General features: G+C 38.8%; 1 protein-coding gene across 2 annotated transcripts in view; it reads left to right on the top strand.

Moving 5' to 3' along the window:
* Positions 1 to 19,123, top strand: part of Spata6 (spermatogenesis associated 6) — a 91,617-nt gene that overhangs the window by 47,596 nt on the left and 24,898 nt on the right. For both annotated transcript variants that reach the window (XM_021629111.2, XM_060366145.1), the window contains 3 exons: positions 2,309 to 2,396; positions 10,466 to 10,506; positions 16,637 to 16,821. In XM_021629111.2, coding sequence (XP_021484786.1) covers positions 2,309 to 2,396; positions 10,466 to 10,506; positions 16,637 to 16,821 — 314 coding nt within the window. The remainder of the gene's footprint in view (positions 1 to 2,308; positions 2,397 to 10,465; positions 10,507 to 16,636; positions 16,822 to 19,123) is intronic.

Here is a 19,123-nt window from a genome sequence, read left to right on the forward strand (position 1 = left end):
AGCTTTTCTGTGAACAGAAATAAGTATACATGTAGAAAATTGGGTTTAGAGTGAATTCATGGTTTCAGAAGTACTTGGGAAATTGGTAGCAAAAGTTGTTTAATTTTATGCACATATATGTAAAACCTTAATAAAATGAACAGTACCTGGCTGAAAGACAATCATAAACAAGAAGTGACTTTCAGAATAAGTTAACAAGCTTGAAATACATTGTTACAATTGTCCTAGTGAGTCAAACAGCCATCTTCTCATTTATGACTTGTAGAATCTATTTTTTCTTCTGTGATTTTACACACACACACACACACACACACACACACACACACACACACACACCATTCTGTTTTAAAGTGTACAATTCAGTAGTACCACGGCGATTAGCATGTTGTACCTTAAGACCTTCCCCATCCAGTAGCATGTGTCCATGCAGTGTGCAGTGCTACTGTTCTGGGCGCCCACGCGCCCACGCCCCACTCTCACAGCCCCTAGTCTCTTCTCTGTCAGGTTGCCTGTTGTGCCTTTTCGCCTAACTGGTCGCAAGACTGACCTTAGCACAATTTGCTGATGTCGCAGGTGTTTGCGCTTGGTTTCCGTTTATCACTGGATAACATTACATCGAATAGATAGACGTCTCCTTTGTTTGCATGTCTGTTGATAGGTGTTTGTGTTGCTTACACTCTTGGCTACTATAAACAATTCTTCAATGAGCAACCTGTGTACAAGGATTTGAATAAACACATTTTTCAATGTTTTGGGGTAAAGACCCAGGAACAGACCTGCTTTATCACGTGGCAACTGTATATTTAACCTGAAGACTTGTGAAAGTGTCCCTCAGAGTGACTGCACTTTTTATGTTCCCATCAGCTGTGTAAGGGGGTTGTAGTTTCCTTACGTTCTCGCTGCACCTTCGCTTTTCTGTTTTGATGTTGTTTTGTTTTTTCTTTCGTTTTTCTGTGGTGGTGTGGTAGGTTTAGAGCTAGGGGCTAGTGGAAACAGGCAGGCGTTAGCCCAGGCCTGCTTAATTTTCTCTATAGTCCTCTTGGCATCTCTTTGTGGTTTGATCAGCATTTCTCTACTGAATAATGATGCTAATCGTCTTTTCCTGTGTTGGTGAATATCCTTTTAAATGTCTACTCAAGTCTTTTTCTCACGTTAGGATCTTCCTTTACTGCTACTGTTGACTTGTAGGAATTCTGTGACATATTTGTTTATAGCTAGAAAATATAGTTAGCCTTTGTCAACTATAAAGTGCTCAGCAAACAAAGACACTGAACTCCATGTGTTTGCTAAAACAGGTAGGAAGTTGGTAGACTTTATAAATAAGGCAGAGGAGGTCATTCTAGGACGTTTTCATATTTCTTTTTGTAACTTTTTAGTAAAAAAGAAACAAAAGGGGTAGTAAGTACTTGACTGCAAATTTGTCCTTTTTAAATTTATTTTTATTAATTAGACTTTATTCACTTTGTATCCCCCCACAAACCCCTCCCTCTTCCCCTCCTAGTCCCACACTCCCTCCCCGTTCTCCACGCATGTCCCTCCTCATGTCCACTGATAGGGGAGGTCCTCCTCTCCTTCCTTCTGATCCTAGTCTATCAGGTCTCATCAGGAGTGGCTGCATTGTCTTCCTCTGTGGCCTGGTAAGGCTGCTCCCCCCCTCAGGGGGAGATGATCAAAGAGCAAGCTAATCAGTTCAAGTCAGAGACAGTCCCTGTTCCCATTACTATGGAACCCACTTGGATACTGAACTGTCATGAGCTATGTCTGTGCAGGGGTTCTAGGTTATCTCCATCAATGAGTCCCCATTCATTGATGTCCCCATTGAAGGCAGAGAGGATGGACATCAAAAGGAGAAAACAGAAAACAGAACAAGAACCTGCCACAGAGGACCTCTGAAAGGCTCTTCCCTGCAGGGTATCAAAGCAGATGCTGAGACTCATGGTCAACCTTTGGGCAGAGTGCAGGGAATCTTAGGAAAGAAGTGGGAAATAGTAAGTCCTGGAGAGGACAGGAGCTCCACAAGGAGAGCAACAAAACCCAAAAATCTGGGCACAGGGGTCTTTTCTGAAATTTGTTCTTCTTCTTCGTTTTTTTTTTTTTTTTTTTTTTTTTTTTTTTTGGTGGTGGTGTTTAATTTCAACTTTGTTGAAAACGCAGTGTAAGTGATCCAGCACTGACTTTGGAACACAGAGGCACTGTAGGATTTACCTGCTGTGTGGCATATGCTCTGGTTGTTCAGAAGTGCTGTAAGACTGAGGATGGGAAGGGACCATTAAAGTGTTCTCTCACATTGCAATCCTTTTTCCTCTAGGTTGATCCCCCAAGTCCCAGGGCTGATAATTTGTTTGGATCACCCGGCAGAGACTGTGAACGAGATGTATGGGCCAGGATGCACAGTGGTAAGGGGAAGCTGTTTTCTCCCAATCTAGTTGCTTAAGCTGTCAAGCCTTACCTAACACTGATTAATGAAAGCACACCTTTGCTGCATTATAATATATATTATATGTAATATATATTCAATAATATATATGTTCTTGAATACCTAGCTCTACCCCTTACTTAGAAACATAAACCATTCCTGAGAAGTTATTTTAATCCCTTCAATAACTAGTTTATCAGTAAGGGTTAGCGATAACATGGGAAATGTTACCATAAAAAGTATGTGAGTATATATGCTCAGTAAATATCAGCTAAAATAAAATTTCTGAAGTGATGAATTCTTTAGGTTTAATTTATAAGAATGTATATTAATTGTTTACCCTAGTCTCTTTGGCAAGGTAAGCTTCCTAAGTTCAGTATAAGGTTTTTTGTTTGTTTTTCTTTGTGAAGAAGCTTAAATGACATTGTATAGTGAAGCATATTTGAATACTGATGTCATTAGACAGCGGCTAGCAGCTCAGCAAGTATTTACTGGCAATCTTTAATGTTAATTTACTACACACTGAGAATGTCAAAGTGGAAGAAAATTATGTAAGAGGAAGAAAAATTGAATTGTAATGTGTTGTAGTAAGCTTGGATGTCTATTTCTGGCTATAGCGTACACCTTCAAAATGAGAAAATGCAATGCTCTTTTACAGAACATGTTTTGTTTTTGTTTAAGGACTGATAAAGAAAATGGATTTTGCTTTAATGTGAATGTTTACAGTCAGAACATTTGGTGAAAGACTGTTTCAGCATATTCATAGTTTCTTGAATTTTCTTCTCTTTCTCTTTCTTTCTTTCTTTCTTTCTTTCTTTCTTTCTTTCTTTCTTTCTTTCTTTCTTTCTTTCTCTCTCTCTTTTTCTTTCTCTCCCTCTCTTTTCCTTCCTTTCTTACTGTTTTTTCCATATAGGGTCTCTCTAAATAGCTCTGGCTGTCCTGGAACTCCTTTTGTATACCAGGCTGGCCTTGAACTCAGAGTTTCTTCTGCCTCTGTCTCCCAAGTACTAGGATTAAAAGTGTATGCCACCATGTTCAGCTTGAAGTTTTATAAAGTATTTTTACTTATATACAGAATAAAGGATTATGTGAAAATTAAATATAAATGTTGTATTCTGTTTCCTTATGTGACATAGAAAATGAGCTGTGTGAATGAGGCAAAAGGAAGTAACTTCCAGGAAGATGTGTTGGGAAGATGTATTTGAAATCCTTTATGCCTGATCTCTTGATATTGGTTAGCAAAATGGTTAATGTTCCCAATGAATCATCTGAAGTTGTCGGCTGCCTCTGTAGAAGTACATTGAGGATGTCAAGAGGAATTTGTGGGTTTTTTTCCCCTTTTAGATTTTTGTATGTTGATGTCTTTTCATACCCAGGTAGAAATAGTAGAAAATTTCTGCATACTTCTTGTTCAGGACCCACAGGTAGCCTTTGTTTTCATCCTCTCCTATAGTTTTCTTTCTCCTCTACTTTCCCCCATTCCCACATAAATTGTCTCACCAAGAACATTACTATAGACTGAACTGTAGTCCCTAAAAATTTGTATCTTGACTGGTGCATGCATGTAACCCAAGCACTTGAGAGGCAGATGTAGAAGTATCAGGGGTCCAAGTCCAGCCTTGCTACAAAGCAAATTTAAGGTCATCTTGGGTTTCATGAAACTTTGCCTCAACAATCAAAACAGACAAACAACCAAATTAACAATACACAATTTGTATGTTAAAGTCCAAACCTCACTGTGATGGTGGTTAGTGGTGGTGCTTTTGGCAGCTAGGTTTAGAAGAGACTGTGAGAACGGGTCCCTGTGATGTGATTACAGTCTTCCTCCCTGCCACACTAGGACTCAGCCAGAAGGTTAGCATCTGGGGTCAGAGGGAACAATGTCACTGGGACTTGGTCTCCTGTGTCTAGTCTCCTGAACTCTAAGGAACAAATTGCTGTTGTTTCAGCCACTCAGCATATAGTACTCTGTTGTGGAGGCTTCAGTAGACAGATGCAGAGATCATCTTCTGTCTTATAAGCCATTTTTCTTTTGAAGCCTCTGTCACTTTTCTCAACAAAATGTAGTTAATTCCATCTTTATAGAATTATTGGAAGGACGAACTGTGTCAATGTTGGCTTAAAAAAAGCATCCTGCAAAATTGTCTAGCCACGGGTTCTTGGTCTCACTGACAGTGCCAGATATGGGTTCCACATCGTGGAACGGCTTTAAAGCCAATTAAAATGTGCTTGGTTATCAGACAGCATTCAGGCCTCTGTTACACCAGTGGGCATAGTCTTATCAGGCAGATCATCATTGTAGATTCCAGTGCTCACAACTAGGAGAGATTAATAATGTAGAGGACTGTTTTCTGAGAGTCAGTCTGTATAAGACTGCAATCTTTTACTAACTTTGAGGTTTGCTTGATGTCCAGTGTGTTTAAGAATAACAAATTAGAAATAGCATCATAAATCCTAAAATTCCATATCAAGCTAACTGCAACCCATGAGAACATTTCTCAATCAAATAGCATGTGTGCATCAAATACTTTACTTATTAGCAAAATGTCTTATTTTAAATGTCTTGGATTTCATTTAAATACATTCCTCTCTTGCTTTCTCATAGATCTGAGAACTCATTTCTAAGAGTCTTTATTTGGTTCCTTTTTTAAATTCAACATCTTCACTTTTTGTGATTACATTTTATATACCATAAGATTTGTGTTTTCATATACATATTTTAATATAGTTTATATGGATGAAATTGTCACTATAATCTACAAAGCATCCCCGTTGTGCCAAAAGCTTCCTTACCCTCTTTGTAGCCACCCACATTCTCACCTTCAGCTCCTATAGGGTTCACACCATTTGGCTGTTGCTAGTAAGGCTGCTATGGGGATGTGCTTTGAACTGTTCATGAAGACAGATGCTTCTACTTCTCTTGTATGTGTAGGAATGGAATTCCCGATTCATGCAGTGAACTATTACATTGTATGTTTTCCAAAGTGCCTACACTCTTTTATAGTCTTACCATTAGAGTTATGGCACTTCCAGTTTGAGCACATCTTCAGCACTTGCTATTATCTTTGTGTGTGTGTGTGCTTTTCAGTATATAGTCCAGTGCTAAAAACAAAAATGATAAGAAATATATAGTTAGCCTTCGGTATATACAAGCACTGAATTCATGGGTTTAACAAACCACATATCCAGAATATTTGGCAGGGAAGAAATTTGACTATGCTAACTATGTACAGACCTATAACAATAAAGTTAGACCATAACAATAAAGTTATGATTTCTGAAACAATATGGGATCCATTCACATGGCATCTGAATTTTATGTATATTAGAGATAAATAATCTTGAGGATGTGGGAAGCAGTCCATTTCTTACATGCCATTTTATGTAAGAAATTCAAGAATCCATAAAATCTGGTGGTGATGGGAATCTTGGAACCACTCTGCTGGGTACTGAAGGATGCCTGTATTGGAGTGGGAAGAAGCAGTTTCAGGTGAACAAACACAGATGAGCAAGAGATGTGAAATGCTGTTAATGTGCCTTTCCTCTTTAGCATGGAGAGATATTGAGAGTTGAACTGGTGAGCTAAGTCTTTCCCTGAGGCCCTGGTATATGGAGAAGGAACATAGCTCCTTCTCAAAACTAGGAACATGCTTGGCAGACCCAGAAAAAAGCCCGGATCCAGGGCCTTAGGAGCTTTTCTCTGAGGACCTGCTGTGTAGAGAAGGAACACAGCTCCTCTAAAAATATAAATATGTTTGGCAGTTAGTAATGGCCTGGAGCCAGGGCCTTGGGAGGGCTGTGGCTTCAGATTCTGAGACCCCAACTCTTCCAACCTTCGGGGCCATGGTTATCAGCCCAAAGCCCACTGTGTGCTCAGTCTATAATGTTTTTGAGATAGCCTGTGTCCTTCCTATGCACCATTGTTTGATTAGCTTCTCTCTTACTTAGTCCCATTGTATGAGAGTTTCTGCTAACTCTGGCCCCCTGCCTCTGTATTCCTCCTGGAAATGGTGCTATACTTCTTAATAAGCTTCCTTGGTATAAGACATAGCGTGTTCAAGAAAGAGCTTTTGATGCCAAACTTTATCTTTCTCCTTATTTTTTTATCTTCTGGTCCTCTCTCTTAGGACCCTATCACTGAAGAATGAATGTCTGGTTGGTCTAGGTCAGAAAGAAACTGACTTCTAGTTTTATTTATTTTCTCATTTTATTTATTTTATTCACTTTACGTCCTTATATCCCCTTCCCTCTTTCCCTCTCAGTGTCTCCCTTTCTCCTTTCCTTTTCTCCCTCCCCTTTTCCTCAGGAAAGGGAAGCTCCCTTTCTCCATCCACCCCAGATCATCAGGTTGCATCAAGACTGAGCATGTCCTCTTCCCCTGTGGCCTGTTAAGGCAGTCCTGGCAGGGGAAAGTGCTAAAAAAAAAAAAAAAAAAAAAAAAAAAAAAAGCTAGCAAGTGAGTCCCTGTCTGAAGCAGCCCCCACTTCCTTTACTAGGGGACCCACATGAAGCCTAAGCTGCCCATCTGCTATATCTTTGTATGGGGCCTAGGTTCAGTCTGTGCATGGTCCTTTGTTGGTGCTTCAGGCTCCGAAGGCCCCTCTTGTCCCTGGTGAGTTGGTCCTGTTGGTCTTCTTGTGGAGCTCCTGTCACCTCCAGGTCCTTTTCTCTTTCCTTCTGCTTTTCCACAAGACTCCCTAAGAATCCCTCAGTGTTTGACTGTGAGTCTCAGCACCTGTTTTGAGACACTTCTTGGGTAGAGCCTCTCAGAGGACAACTCTGACAGGCTCCTGTCTTCAAGCTTAGCAGAGGATCCTTCGTAGTGTCAGGGGTTGGCACTCTCCGATAGGGGGGGTCTTCAGTTGGGCCAGGCATCAGTTAGGCATTCCCTCAATCTCTGTTCTATCTGCCCTATCGTTATCTCTAGACATCTTGTAGGCAGGGTAAATTTTGGGTCAAAGTTTTTATGGATGGGTTGGTGTTCCCAGCCTTTTACTGGAAGACTAGTCTGGTTAGAGATGTCCTCTTCAGCTCTCTTCCTTCCTCTTCTGGTACCCTTCTCTCTCTCTCTCTCTCTCTCTCTTATAATCCTTCTGTCCCCAAAGCTTGCAAACCTTAGCCATGCATACCCCATTCACCCTGCCTACCTGTGTAGGCTTTTTATTGACCAAACAGGCATAATTTCTTAGGCAAGTTTACAAGTATCACTTTGAGGTACATGAATGTCTGCTTGACTGGGTAGCAACCAGATCTTGGGGTCAGTCATTAGCATCAGAATATATAGCAACAAACCAACCCCCAACAAGGAAAGGAAAAGACAGCAAGAAAGGGAGTGAATCAGACAAGCTCTCTGATGTCTCATCTCCAGGAATGCTGATCTTGTCTTGAGGCTCACTGTCACCTCATCTAAATGCAGCCACCTCACAGAAAACTATTATGTTGGGGAGTAAGGACTTCATCATAGCAATCTTACAGGAGGGAATACAGAGATTTAGTTTGTAACATGTCTCATGCCGTTATAGGATACGAAACAATAGCTAACCTTTTAAACTACTGTCTCCTAATAGCTATTCTGAGTACTTAGATTTCATTGTCTAATTATCGTAGAAACTTCATGAAAGTTTACAGACTTTTTGTTTCCATTTTATGGATAAAGAAACGTGAAGTTTGAAATTGTTTAGGATCACACATACTATCTGGACTAGCTCTTTTCTATTTCTTAAAACTTTCTCTAAATAAAATCTCACTTATTATGCCCTGTTCAAATTTCTTCAGCTTTAGAAAGCTTTTTGATTGTTTTCAACCTTGAGGGATTTCCCTTTGATATGTTTTATATCACTAATTGCCTATACCTTTCTTATGTCTAGCCTGCTCTCTTATGCATTGTACAATATAACTAAAATAGATTCTGAGTTCTTCATGACCATAGGCTATGACTTTTATCTTCTTTGTCTCTTGCATTTAGAGCTTAGTTGGTTCCTAATTGTTGCTGAGAATGATTAAATGTGAATATTGGGAACCTGAAACATCAGAGTAAAAGCTTAATTGGTAAAGAGTGAAAGAAATTTGTAAGGCTGTCAAATCATGCTTAATTTATAAACAGTTTGTGAAAAGCAGAAGATATACCAGTGTGTTAATATATGGTATATATTAGTTGCCAGAGAATTATCTCAGCCTTTAAAACTAGCCTTCCTCTGTGTGTGTGTGTGTGTGTGTGTGTGTGTGTATTAGACCACGTCCTTGTCGGTTTTTTTAAATTTCTTCTACTGCTTGTGCTAATGTGTATCTTTGCTTGCAGAGAGGTTAGACTTTTTTATTATGAAGAGTAGTTGAAATAACTTGATTCCTACTGATAATTGAGACAATAACCTTCTGTGAAGGACATTACTATTTTGACTGACATCTAGCATGGTTCAAGATACCAAGGAAGCAAACATCTTGTGCCATGAAAGAAAGAGAATTTATTTCATATAAATCATCTTGTGTCTTGATCCCTATAGATATTTTTTTCCTGGATAAAGTTGAGAATAGAATATAGAGACTAGAATATGTAAGGCAGAATAAGAAATTAGGATTCTGACTTGCTTACTGAAAATCTAACATTGTAATACTTGAGGCTTGACTCTTCAGTTTGTGAGTGCTTTAAGAAATAGACTATTGAATATACATGCATACTGATAATGCTGCCATTATTTGCATATTGATAATGATGTAATTATTTGAGGAGAGATTTAAGATTCAATTTCAAAGCTACTATGTGGTAGCTACTATACTGTCTTCTCTCACAGGCTTTATAAGTCAGGACCTTGATTTTTGACAAACGTAAGCATTGTTTTCCTTCTCTGGAAACAAGGACTGAAACAGAGATGGAGCATGTAACTTGACTGGAAAAATATACTAAAGTGGCTTGCTTCAATTAGAATCTTGCATGCTGTTTCCCACTTGTAAGATAGTATTAACTGTATGGCCGTTGGCTAGAAACCCTGAGTTGTCAGCTGTACATGTCTATAGTTTGTAAAGAGAACTAAACAATCCGGACAGATTCCGACGCTCCTTGTTTGGCGTGAGGGAAAGATGCCTTTTGCAGGAGACTGTAGCTCGGGGCGTGCACCTTGAGGCTGGACCTGTTGCTATGCGGTGGGCATCCATTTAGCTTCAGGTTGTCTCATTTTTGTATATAGTGTCACAGCAGTCTGCTGGCCTCCTTGGTTGTGGAAAAGGGGGGAGGGGTCAGTCAGCATGAGAAATGTTTGGATTTTTTCCTTTAGTTAAGTGTGGTAGATTTTAAACTGTTTTTAAAGAAACCGTAGAACTCAGTGTTGTCACCAAAGCAGAGAACTACCACATCAATTAAAGTTCAAGAACCTTCTGTATTTAAATGCAATTTGCAGCATTCTGTTATTTTCTGTATGTTTAGAATGCTGAAATGTTTTTGAAGTTAAACAAACAGTATTATATTTAAAAATAATTTGATGTTGGAATTAGTTATTTTTTGTCTTTAATTTTACTTTAACCATTAGCAATTACAGTAATATATAACTTTCAAACAATGTTATAAAAGATGGCCATCAGACAAATTCGGAATATTGACCTGAAAGTTTAGGAGAATGATTGGGGCCATAGCATCACTGTTAGAGTCTGAAGTATTCAGTGATAGCTGCTCCTGACCAGAGTTGGCGTGTTTCCTACACCCTGCCAAAGATATGAAGAACATTTTATGATAAACTGGTTTAGTGAAATCACCCTTGTTTTCCAGACTCAGTAAGTTTACTAAAATGAATTATTCTTATGTCTCTGCATAATGATACTCCCTATTCTAATGAAAATAGCATTTGTGAAATCGTAGAGCTGTTGAATAATTGGCAGATTTTAAACTGTTGGGTGCTTTTAGCACTGTAACACTGCAGAAGGACTTTTAAAGTGTTTTTTAAATCTGCTGTATGACTTGGGATTGAGAAATGTTGAGGATACTAAAAATGAGAAGTGAGGTTAAATCCTTGCCTTTCTGATGTTGCACATTGATCCTTTGTTCTCTATGTCCTTTTCCAGATCATCATCACCTTGGGTGCTGCAGATCCAAGGATTACAAGGTATGTTAAGCCAATTATAGTGTGAAAACTTCCCTGGTTTTCAGACAGCAGAAGCATATTTCTGCTATACAAATTCTGACAAATTATCATTTTCATTTGGTAAAATGATGTGAAAATAATTGTCACAGCATGGAATTTCATGGTTTTGGTAGCTGTGCCAAGGAGTGTAATAGGCCTTTACTGAATGTTTTCCTATAGATGTGCTGTGGGTTTCATTATCCCTTTGGAATAATTGTTGAATTTAAGTGTGTGTGTTTGTGTGTGTGTGTGTGTGTGTGTAATGGGGAGGGACATACACATACACACGTGTGCACAAGCACATTGATTTGTGCAATATGAGAATGTACTTAATGCATATAAATATAATATGTGTATACACATACATACATGCATTTGTGTAATATGAGTGTGTTTAATGCATACATGTAATACATATGTATTTGTACACACACACATATATATACATGTATCTGTCTACACATACATATATGGACACACAGGTGAGATAGCATCATGTCTAATATCCTACATGGAATAGGGAAGCTTCCTTAGTAAGTGTAAAGACAGACTGTATTTGTTCATTTTCTTAATTTAATGATCCATAGTTTATAATTACATATTTATTTTAATCTTTGATTAGTCTTTTCCTTTTACTAACCAATGAGCATTAGGCTATCAAGTGTTTCATTGATTTTGCTTCTTAATGCTGTTACCTAGTATACTGATTGTAATATGATATGCATAACATATAATATACAAATTGTGTGAGTATATTATAGGATAAAGTAACATAGGATTAAATTTGCATAATACTAATGTGGCTTTAAGTTAACTAGTTCATCTAAAGCTAGATGTGAAGACATTCTTCCCAGTGTGCTCTACTAAGAACTAACTGCACCTTAAAGCATCTTTAATCTCCTGCCTTCCTCTAGATTCATTACTTTTAGGGCTTTCCTTTGAGATGGTAAGTGGTGAGTAAAGTCATAGATTATCTCTGAATCCAGGATGGAGATTTTCAAGCATCTACCACATCACCTATGGAAAGCATAAAAGACCATGTTTCATGGGCGAATAGTAGTTGGTTGATAAGTACTCAGGTAGTAGAAAAATAAAGGATTTTAACAAAAAAAAAAAAAAACTCTGAAACTTGGAGTATTCCAGACAGTTTATAGAAAAGGGCACTTTTCTGAGGCCCTTGGAAATGTATACGAGGAGAGAGATGAGTGAGCCTGCAGATGAAAAGCAACATGAGAGGGGAAATTGGAGAAAGTACAGTGTTCATGGAGAAATGAGAAATTATTGATGGATTTGAATGTCATGGTATGTGTTGAAGGGTGACATCATTAACAAATAGAAGGTAGTTCTGCACTTCTGTTTCATTCTGCATCGACCCATTTGTGGCTCTCCTTACTCTGCAGCTTCATAGACTCCTGTAGACATGGAGAAGGCTCTGGTGTCTTCTGTGAGCCTGCTTTTGGAATGGGCACTTGTCTAAATTTGATTGCCAAGAACTGACCACAGTTCCTCTGCCCATGCAAAGATCACTTCATAGCAACATCTCTACTCTACAGGAGGACAAGATGGGTTGTGGTACATGTTCATATCTGTCGTAGTCTAGATATGAACTTCTCCCCTGCGCTTGAGCAACGACTTTGTGACTGAAACTATCATGCTGGAAACAAAAATGTAACAAAACTAGAAACCATCTCCACTCTTGTTGGTATTTCAATAGTAATGTGGATATTCACAGAATCCATGTATATTGGGGCTATAATAGCAGGGATAATATACATATTGCTTTGAAATTCTGCTCATCACCCTTCCATTAGTATAAACTTTTTTTGTATCTTATTTTATTCGATATGAGTGTTTTGCCTGCATGTGTACCATTTTCATGCTTTGTGCTCATGAAGCTCAGAAGGGGGCATCAGATACCATGCAACTGGAGTTAAGGATGTTGATAAGCCACCATGTAGGTACTGGAAACTGAAGTTGGGTTCTTTGCAAGAGCAACAAGTGCTATAATACCCGAACCATCTCTCCAACACAGATTTGAATATGGTAACAGATAACCAAATTAATTACATATAGAAAAACATTCTCACTCCAATTCACAGTTCCTTGGCCCCATTGCTTTGGTGAGGTGTCTTGTCATGGTGGAAGCATATGGCAGAGCAAGTCCACTTTCATCAGGAGCCGGGTACATGAGATAGGTGCACTAAAATCTTCCTAAATACCTTGCAGTAAACCCCACCCTTAATGGTTCTAACTCCAGGTAGAGCCTTTCTGAGGATTAAACTTTCATTTTATGGACATTTGTACAGCATATAAGGGTCAGACTATAGCAGCTAAAACTAAGGATTTGACATGATAAAGAATTGAAAAAGCATCTTAGGACCTTGAGGTCTGTGGTTCTAATGGATTATTAGTGAAATTATGTTATTTAAAAATGAGCAAACAATTGAAGATTATTAATATTAAGTAACTAGCCTACAGCATAAAAACCTTATTACATATGAAAAGTTTAAATCTGTCTTGGAATGTGCATGGACCAAAGTAAACAAGCCCATGAACGTCTGTCAGTGTTGGCTAACTATGTTGGGGATTTATCCAGATTATTGTTTGTTTAAAATTTAGGACTTGAATCTGTGATTCTAAAAGATCAGTGGTGAGCTCTCCACGAGACTGTTCACCTCTGAAGAAGCAAGCAGGCAAACAACAGCAAATTCCAAAACACTAACAACCTGAGAAGTACAACCCGGGGTCGTACTGCAGAGAGAACAGCCAAACCTGTCATTCCGTGGGCCTGGCGCAAAGACTAATTTAGCGGTTTATAGCTGTTCATGCACATGTAGCCTCCTCCTAAACACTCATGAAAATACCAGAGAGATACGGTGTAGAACCATTAGCAACGCATTGCCAGTTTTCAAGCTTGACGAACACATGAAAATATCACTAAAGGGGTATGCCATCCTAGAAGACGCGAACTTACCTTTGTACTTTGTCTAACAAACCCACTACAGGAGTTATTCCACCATGGCAGCTAGAGACACCCCTGAGAAAGGAGGCTGAAGGCATCTTAGAGGATCTTAGAGGAAAGAGCTATTTCTTCATTGTGTCTAAGATCTTTGCATCTGTAGACTTTAGTGGCCTCAGGGTTGTCAACAGTTAATTCTCCATATGTTTCCCCCAGTCTGTATGCTTTGTTGATGTCAAGAGAATGTTTTTAAGCTATAATGCAGAAAAGAATACCACCTAGACAGCAGTGTGTCTGAAAGTGAAAGGCTAAGGGTTGATATTTACAGGGTTGGGAGTCGTGAGCATTTTAATAGCGAGCTTTCAATATGAGGTTCTAATTGATAAAGTTTGCATATAAAAGCTTAGGGTTAATAAACAGAGGCTGGAGGCTCAAGCAAGTCATAAAGGTGAGTAGTGAAGGGAAGAGTTCATCTGTTCTGAGATGGGAATTGCTTGTTCAGAGAGAGAAGAGAATCAGTATTATTTTAAGAAGGGTACCCAATCGATGATTAAACTTTCTGTTCTTCAGGTAGATCATTACGGGAAGGTCCTGAGATATGTACTGGAGGTTTTTTGTTTGTTTGTTTGTTTACAGCCTGTTTTGCTGGCTAAAAGTTCCTTGAGAAAGTCAGGAGGTTTTGTGGAATGAAGTTAGGCCTCATGTAGTTAAGCCATATGGAGTCAAGTGTTCTGGGTTCTCAAATTTACTAAGTTATATTTTTATCCCTTAATGTATTTACCCATTATTAGATTTGTTGAACTCAACAGGACAAACTACAGTTGCAACCATTTTTCTCCAAATGATATACTGTTAAAGTATCTTTCATTTACCTGAGGTATTTGTCATCTTGAAGGCTAACCCGCCTCCACCTGTTAACCTAGACCTCTAGTCCTGTAAATTTCTACACTTCATAAAATCTAATCTAGGTCTAGAATGCCTTCAGCCTCTGAGACTTTTGAATAAGTTTACTCTTTCTAGCTCTTTTTTGAACTCTGGCAGGCTGGTTCAGCTCAGCTGTTCTGGCTCAAACTCCTCTCCAAGATGACTGATTCCACCTGGCTTCTCTCTGGGTTTCTTACTGAATTGCTCTGCTTGGCTTCAAGCAAACTCTAGCAATCTGTTCTAATCTTCTGGATCCTTCTCATTCTCTTGCTCATCCTGTCTTCACCTCTATCTAGCTTGTTCTCTCTCTTTGCAACCTATCTCTGTAAAATCATACTGGTAAAAACTACCTCTGATTCCATGAACTCAACTACCAGGAACTCGACTCCACTGCTCTGCCTCTCAGCTGACCAACTCAAGGAACTTAGAGGTGTGCATATTCCTGTGTCCTGAGTGCTGGAATTAAAGGCGTGTACCACCATGCCCAGACCTAAGCTTTTCTTTACCCGAAACTTGCTCTATACCAGGCTGCCTTGAACTGAAAGATCTGCTTGCCTGTCTCCTGGGATCAAAGACATGTGTCTGTATTCTAGCTGGATCACGCAGATCTAGAAGGTCTATGGATATGATCCCTTATCAGAGCAGCCATGTTGCTAGATTAAAATTCCTCTCAATGTTCTTTTTTTGTTCTTATGTTTGAATAAAACTCTTATTGTGTATGTGTACCACATTATCTCTCTTCATCCATCTGTCTGTTAAGAGACCGTTGGGCTGATTCCATATCATGGCTATTATATCGTCAAGTCCTTATTATGATGTTATTCTTATTGTGAGGTTCCTTTTAACTGCTCGCTTTAAAATGATTGCTTTTCATCTGCTTCCCATTCCACTCAGCAGCATTTCTGATCACCTTTATTTATTGTTTTACTTCCTCTGTGGAATTTAATACTTCTTGGAATACATCATATTTTACTTAGGTATCATGTTATATGTTTATCTCTTAAACTATTTGTCCTCAATATAATTCTACTAGAGTGCAAGTTCCACAGTAGCTAAACTAAGTGATCATGTGTTCTTTATTTTATGTACACCAATCTAGATACGTGTCCCACCTCTACTCAAAAATGTTTTAAGTTAATAAAATTGTATCATGTTGTGACTAGCTAAACATGGCCTGAATAAGGGCAGCAATAGATATGCTTAAGTGGGTGGGGGGAAGCCTAGGAGGCCTCAACCACTGACAAAGAACTGCAAGCAACAAAATGATGCTCAAAGCAGAAGAAATAGTTTTACCCACGGAAGAACACACCAGTTGATTAGCCAATGGTCAACAGATGGAGAAAGGTGTTTTTATGTGTTTATGTAACAACAATTGATGAAAATAAAGCCAAAATTTGTAAGAGAGCAAGGCAGTAGGTACATAGGAACATTTGGAGGGAAGAAAGAGGTGGAAGAATGATATAATTACAATTTCCAAAATAGTAGAAGTAATTAAAAATGAAAAATATGTTTGTTGTGGTAAATAAAAATTAGTGTTGGATGATATAATGTTTATTATTATTTCTATAATTATTGTGGCAGTATTATTTGATCTGCTATCACAAATGATAAGACACAGACACCTGTAGGTTTTATAATTGCCTTATTACCTTGGGTAAATATTTCTACCTACACTATCTCAATAACCTCATCATCTGTTCCCCCAGCCCCCATCCAATGCCATCTGCCTTAATCATTCCTATCTGAGCTACCTTTCCTCTATAATCTTATGAATACCTGCCTTTTTTTTTTTCATCTGAGTCTTTCATGACATTAATGGAGTCCTTCCTCCTGGCCTACATGGTTTCTTCTCCATGCTATCCCATTGTGGAGGCCTCCTTCTTTTTCTCTTCCTGTCATTCTCTGTCCTGTGATTCTCCTGTCCTCCAAAAGCCAGGGAACCTTAGCCATGCCTACCCCATTCTGCCTGCTCAGGTATAGGACTTTAATCAACCAATCAGGTATAATGTCTTCAGCAGATTTACAAAGCAAGGATAGGAGTGTCCAGGCAGTAAGCAGATCTTGAGGGTTAGTAATTAGCATAAAAATAAAGCATCAGAAAACCCCCAACATATATTGTACACATTTTATATAGTATGTATATGTGTGTGTATGTATGTATGTATGTATGTGTGTATACATGTATGTACGTATATAGACAGATGGAGAGACACACATATTTTTTAATAGGTTATCAGAACACCACATGGAAGAGATTTCGAGGATCCCTTTGAGAAGTGTGAGGAATATTTGAGCCCAAGATCGTGTAGCAAGCCTCAGCATTCTGCAAGGACCTTGCTTGTTCATTCAGCACCCTCTTCAACACCAAAGCACTGTGTGAGCCCTGTGCTAAACAGAGCCTCTCTCAGGGAAAGGTACGTGTGGTTTCTGTTTCACCTCATCTTTTCTTTTTGAGCACAAAGATTGCGAGGTCAAAGCCAACCAGGGCTATACCTTTCATTGTTGGAATATTCCACATTAGAAACAGAAAACTGCATATTCATAAGTAATTATTTATACAATTAAATTTTGATTTTAAGACTTAAATTATTTGTTTGGAATATATTATATATTTTGATATTTCTCCCTAGCACAATTCATGTGGAGTAAGTTTAATAGCCATGTCTAGCTCTTCTTCCTATTAGTTAATGTAATTTCTTTTTTTAATTTAATTTTATTTTATTAATTACACTTTATTCACTTTGTATTCCCCCATAAGCCCCTCTTAATGTAATTTCTTAAAAGTGAAAATCTGAATGTGTGATAGGTTTTTTCAGTAGACCCATGGTGATTTGTTACAATTGCTCTGCCTTAAGTATACAAATAGTCTACACCGAATTTTCCAATTAGCCCCAGTGGTGGAGCATGCATTGTTGTGTGGCATCTGGCTTCTCATTTACCTCCTGCCAGCAACCCAGGAGAATCTAAATCTTGGGAAGTGTCAAGCTCTTGCTCTAGGAATGCTTGCAAACCCAGTTAGAAGGGTTTTATGTGTGGTCATGGGAAAAACATTTCTCCATTAGTTTTTTGTTTTTGTTTTGGAGACCAGGTTTCTTTGTGTAGCTTTGGCTGTTGTAGACTCCCTTTGTAGATCAGACTGGCCTTGAACTCACAGAGGTCCACCTGCCTCTGCCTTCCAGAATGCTGCTATCACAGGGATGTGCCCCACCATGCCCAGCTTAGTTTATTATTTATTCACTTTACATCTTGATCATAGACCCTGCCCTCCTTTCCTCCTAGTCCCACCCTCATTCCTACTCCCCTCATCCCCCTTCCCCTATTCCTCAAGAGAAAAGGAAGCCACCCCAGCTCACCAAGTCACATCAGGACTGAGCTTGTACTCTTTCCCTGTGGCCTGGAGAGGCAGCCCCACCAGGCAATAGAATTTATGTCAGGGATAGCACCTGCTTAGCTTGCTAGGGCACCACATGAATTCTTTTTCCACTAAAAAACTATTCCTTTCCTATTAAAAAAATCTAGTTTAGTTAAAAAACTTTTACAGAGAAATTGAAACTAGAGAGATACATTTTTAACACCTTGACTCAAGCACTATGTTTACTGATGACATAAAAAAGTAGTCACTAAAAATGTAAAGGGTATTATATTCATTCATCAGATGTAATTAATAAATATTTAATTAGCTATAGAGACTCTAGCAATAGTCCAGCTAAAACAACTGCTTTGAACAAGATTATCACTGCTGCATTAAAACATATTATTCTGAACAGATAGGTTTATCTGTTATTTCACTAGCTTTGGAGGCATTTGGACTGGGGGAGGGAGTAGGAAGAGGATGTGAGTATGTGTGTGTAATGCAGGCCACTCGATACTGAGTTACAGAATATTTTTAATTTAAATTTGTTTTTTTTTTTGAGAATTTCATGCTTGAAAACTATACTTACTTCATTCCTTTCTCCTCCCTCCCTACATCTCCTCTCCTGTCTCCTCTCCTCCCTCTTGAATTCATGATGTCCTCTTCTATATTGTTACACATGTATGTATCTATATATACCTAGCTAGTGTGACTCATATGTACATGTGTTTAGGGCTGACCACTTGTAAATATGTAGCCTAGAGGGATATCTTCCCTGGAGAAATAAGATTCTTCCTCCCCTTAGGGGCCACTGACTTCCTGTAGCTCTGTGGTTGGAACCTTGGGACATTTTCCCCATCCACATTAGCATGTCACCCAGTCCTGCCATTATATAGGTCTTGTTTTGGCAACCATATTGTTGAGATTTCATGGCTAGAAGACACTGTCTTGCAGTAGGCATACTGGTCCTCTGACTCTTAAGAGAATCCCACACCTCCTTTTAACATATTCCCTGGGCTATAGGGGCTATGTTAGAGATGTACTAGTTGGAGCTGGGCACCTTACAATCACCTGTTTTCTGCATTTTGACAAGTTTTAGAATGAGGTACACAATTCTGATTAATGCCATTTCTAGTTCATTGGAATCATGCCTAATGACTGGCACTAGGATAAAGGAGTACTCTCATGTACTGTGTGCACACATACATGCATACCCATTGCTGTGGTTTTTCCTCCCAGCCTCAAGCCCCTGGAATAAAGACTCATGAGACTAAAAATATATCTATAAATACCTAGGTCCAATAGCTAGGCTCTTCCCTGGATAACCCATTTATTCTAATCTACATTTAGCCACGTGGCTAGTT

This window comes from Meriones unguiculatus, chromosome 12 (genome assembly GCF_030254825.1).
Source record: "Meriones unguiculatus strain TT.TT164.6M chromosome 12, Bangor_MerUng_6.1, whole genome shotgun sequence".
In the NCBI taxonomy this organism is placed as follows: Eukaryota; Metazoa; Chordata; class Mammalia; order Rodentia; family Muridae; genus Meriones; species Meriones unguiculatus.